Genomic DNA, 3,446 nt, shown 5'->3' on the forward strand with positions numbered 1-3,446 from the left:
GGGCCCGGGCTGGATTCGAACCCACCACCTTAGGTGTATGTGGCTGGTGCCTTAGCCACTGGAGCCACAGGCTGGTTTTCTGGGAACTCTTCTGGTCTGAACACTAAAAATCCTACATTCTGGGAAACTCTTCAGTCCTGGGCAAGCCAGGAGAGTTGGTTATCCCAGCTGGGGTGTCTCAGCAATGTGCTTTTGCTTCAATGTCTTCTGGGTCTCCCAAGGAATCTGATTTGCCTTCCACCTCCCTCTCCTTACATCTCTTACATTCTCTTCCCATCGTCTTTGGGTAGGTGTTTTGAGTGGGTGTGGGAGGAGTTTGAGAAATGGATGAGACCGTGTTCTCTAGGAGAGGCTATAGGTGGAGGCAAGGGTGGAGGAGAGAGGAGGGAGGATGGTGAAGGGTAGGTCCTAGAACCACTGGGTCCTCCTGGTGAGAGGAGGTCACCCAACTCCACACTGTCTCTTTCCAGGACAATGAGGAGCCCCCAGCTCTGCCCCCTAGGACTCCGGAAGTCTTCCAGCTGGAGGAAGAACCAGTGTATGAAGAGGCACCTGAGCCTGAGCCTGAGAATGACTATGAGGATATCGCGGAGATGGACAGGCATGAGCAGGACAAAGACACAGATGGGGATTATGAGGATGTGCTTGAGCCTGAGGAGTCCCATTTTCCTTCTGCCATGGCTGGTGAGTGGTGGGAGGAGAAGCAGCTCCTGGATTTGGACAGGTCTGGGGAAGAGGAGTGAGAGGAAGAAGAATTTCTCCATTGCCTTCTCCATGGTGGTGAGACCATGTTCATATTTCTTATTACACAGGATCATCAGATTGCCCGCCTGGGGCCATGGGCATCTCAGCTATAGCTCTGTATGATTACCAAGGAGGTAGGTGGGAGTGGCCTGAGGGGCCTGGTGCCTCTGGAGATGGGGGGATTTGCAGCTGGCCATCCCTAACATCCCCTCAACTTCTTCTGCAGAAGGAAGTGATGAGCTTTCCTTTGATCCAGATGACATCATCACTGACATCGAGATGGTGGATGAAGGCTGGTGGCGGGGGCGTTGCCATGGTCACTTTGGACTCTTCCCTGCAAATTATGTCAAGCTCCTCCAGTGACTGGCCCTCTGTGTATACTGCAACTGTGACTTTCATGTCCTAAGTGGCTCTGCCTCCATGCCCTCCCTATTCCTACTGCAAATGTCTAAAGTGTATGGGCTGCCTGAGGCTCTGGACAGGCTTCCCTCTCCCTTTCAGTAAGGGCTTGGGGCAGAGAGAGCATGAGGAAGGGGTCTCCTTCACCTCAGTGTCCTCTCTGTCCTGGATGAGCTCATGGACACATATCTTGGGGTCCTGACTCCTTCTCCACAAATGTCTCCTCACCCCCATGCTCTGCTCTCCAGCCTCGTGCTCCAGGCTTTCTGGTTTGCTTACCTGGGAAGGTGTGTCTAGATTACCTGGTTTGCCTGGTTATGCTGTCTTCCCACTTTCATTCCCTGTAAACAAATCTCTGAACCTTCTCTCTGCTCAGTCCTAAAGTTGGAAATAAAGTGGGATGATGGCTCACTTCTGTGCTGTGATAAATAGTACTTTTTGTGCAGCCTTCAAGGGCCCTGACTCTTCTTGGTTCTAATTCTCCTTCCCTCTTCCAGGCATATCCTGAAGTCTCCTTCTTACCCCTTCCTATGTCCCTGTACCCTAGATATCAAGGGCTAGGCAGTCCTCAAACTTTTAAAACAGGGGGCCAGTTCACTGTCCCTCAGACCGCTGGAGGGCCAGACTGAGGGCCCTGGGATGAGTCGGCTGCTAAGCAGGACAGGCAGCGGCAGCAAAAACACCCAGCGGGCCGGATAAATGTCCTAGGCAGGCTGCATGAGACCCACGGCCTGTAGTTTGAGGATGCCTGCCTTAGACTGTACTTTTGACTTAACCAAAACAGATCAGCCTGAGGAATGGCAATAAGGTGGGATAAGAGACGGCCAGGCAGATTCCACATTAAAGCAATTCTGCTTCTATGGCATTAGCAGTTGTGGGAGGCCAGCTACCTTCAGGCTGGGAGTAATGACCACACTCTTATAGGACATAGAGATTCTCGAGAAGGAAGAACAAATTAGGGGACAGGAAGAAGGGAGTTTGGGCCAAAAGAAAAGGCTGAAACTAAAGGAAAATAAACTCAGATGAAGAGAAAGAGGATTTGAAGCTGGAGACAGTGACCTCTGCTCAAGAAAATTCAGGCTTCTGACTACAGCGCCTGCCACATACACCGAGGCTGGCAGATTTGAACCAGCTGGGCCAGCTAAGCAACAATGACAACTGCAACAGAAAAATAGCTGGGTGTTGTGGCAGGCACCTGTAGTCTCAGCTGCTTGGGAGGCTGAGGCAGGAGAATCACTTAAGCCCAAGAGTTGGAGGTTGCTGTGAGCTGTGACACCACAGCACTCTACTGAGGGCGACATAGACTCTCTCAAAAAAAAAAAAAAAAGTCAGGGATTTAGTGTAGTAGGAGATCTTTGTTTGGTAGGACACAGAAGCGGGTGTTGTTACCAGTAGGGAAGCTGGGATCATGGCATATCTAGGATCCGTGGCTGGGACTCAGAGTTGCTTCAGGACCTCACAGAGTTGAGCTGCCCATCTCTAGATGTGTCTAGAATAGTGCATCTCTTAGGCTTGTTTCTTGGCTTTTCTTTTCCTTTTTTTCCTTCTTTCTTTTTTTTGAGACAGAGTCTCACATTGTTGCCCTAGTAGAGTGCTGTGACATCATAGCTCACAGCAACCTCAGACTCCTGGGCTCAAGCAATTCTCTTGCCTCAGCCACCCTAGTAGCTAGGATTATAGGCACAATACCCACTATATTTAGAGGTGGTGTCTCGCTCTGGCTCAGGCTGGTCTCAAACCCGTGAGCCCAAGTGATCCACCTGCCTTGGCCTCCCAGAGTGCTGGGATTATAGGCATGAGCCACTGCACCCAGCCCTCTTGGCTTTTCTTCATGATACACATTCCTTGGTTTCAATGATGACTTCTATGCCAGTGAATCACAAATCTGTCTCTAGACCTCACTCACAAGATTCAGACATTTAGCCATTCAGAGTGCAAAGCAGCTTTTATTTCCTCTTATAGGGACATTGGGATTTCCACTATGCAGATAGAAGTCATCACAGATACACTCAATCTCAGTCTTCATTTCAGTTTAATTTGACATCACACATAAACCAGACTTTTATGAAGATTTTCCTGATACATCTCCAAGTTCCACCTTGCTTTTCACTTTGCTCTTTATTGTAAGACAGAAACTCCTTTTCTAGAGCCCAGTGTTGCTAGGGCAGCTAGGTCCTGAGCACATTCAGCTGTTCCCTACTCTGGACTGCCTTTCTGGGTGGTGATACTCACCAAGGCCTCTGCCCATAGGCAGCCCCACTCCTTGCCAGCTGCTACTTCTTCTTCTTCTTTTTTTTTTTTTT

At 49.7% G+C, this 3,446-nt stretch overlaps 1 protein-coding gene across 1 annotated transcript in view; it reads left to right on the plus strand.

Annotated features, from left to right (window-relative positions):
• The window catches only part of HCLS1 (hematopoietic cell-specific Lyn substrate 1), a 27,836-nt gene extending 26,282 nt beyond the window's left edge, over nt 1-1,554 (plus strand). The window contains exons 12-14 of the mRNA XM_023516287.1: nt 471-684; nt 813-878; nt 971-1,554. Of these exons, the coding sequence (XP_023372055.1) occupies nt 471-684; nt 813-878; nt 971-1,107 (417 nt within the window). The 3' untranslated portion in view covers nt 1,108-1,554. The remainder of the gene's footprint in view (nt 1-470; nt 685-812; nt 879-970) is intronic.
• The last annotated feature ends 1,892 nt before the right edge of the window (nt 1,555-3,446 follow it).

This window comes from Otolemur garnettii, unplaced genomic scaffold (genome assembly GCF_000181295.1).
Source record: "Otolemur garnettii isolate 467f Iridium unplaced genomic scaffold, OtoGar3 scaffold00089, whole genome shotgun sequence".
Taxonomy (NCBI): domain Eukaryota; kingdom Metazoa; phylum Chordata; class Mammalia; order Primates; family Galagidae; genus Otolemur; species Otolemur garnettii.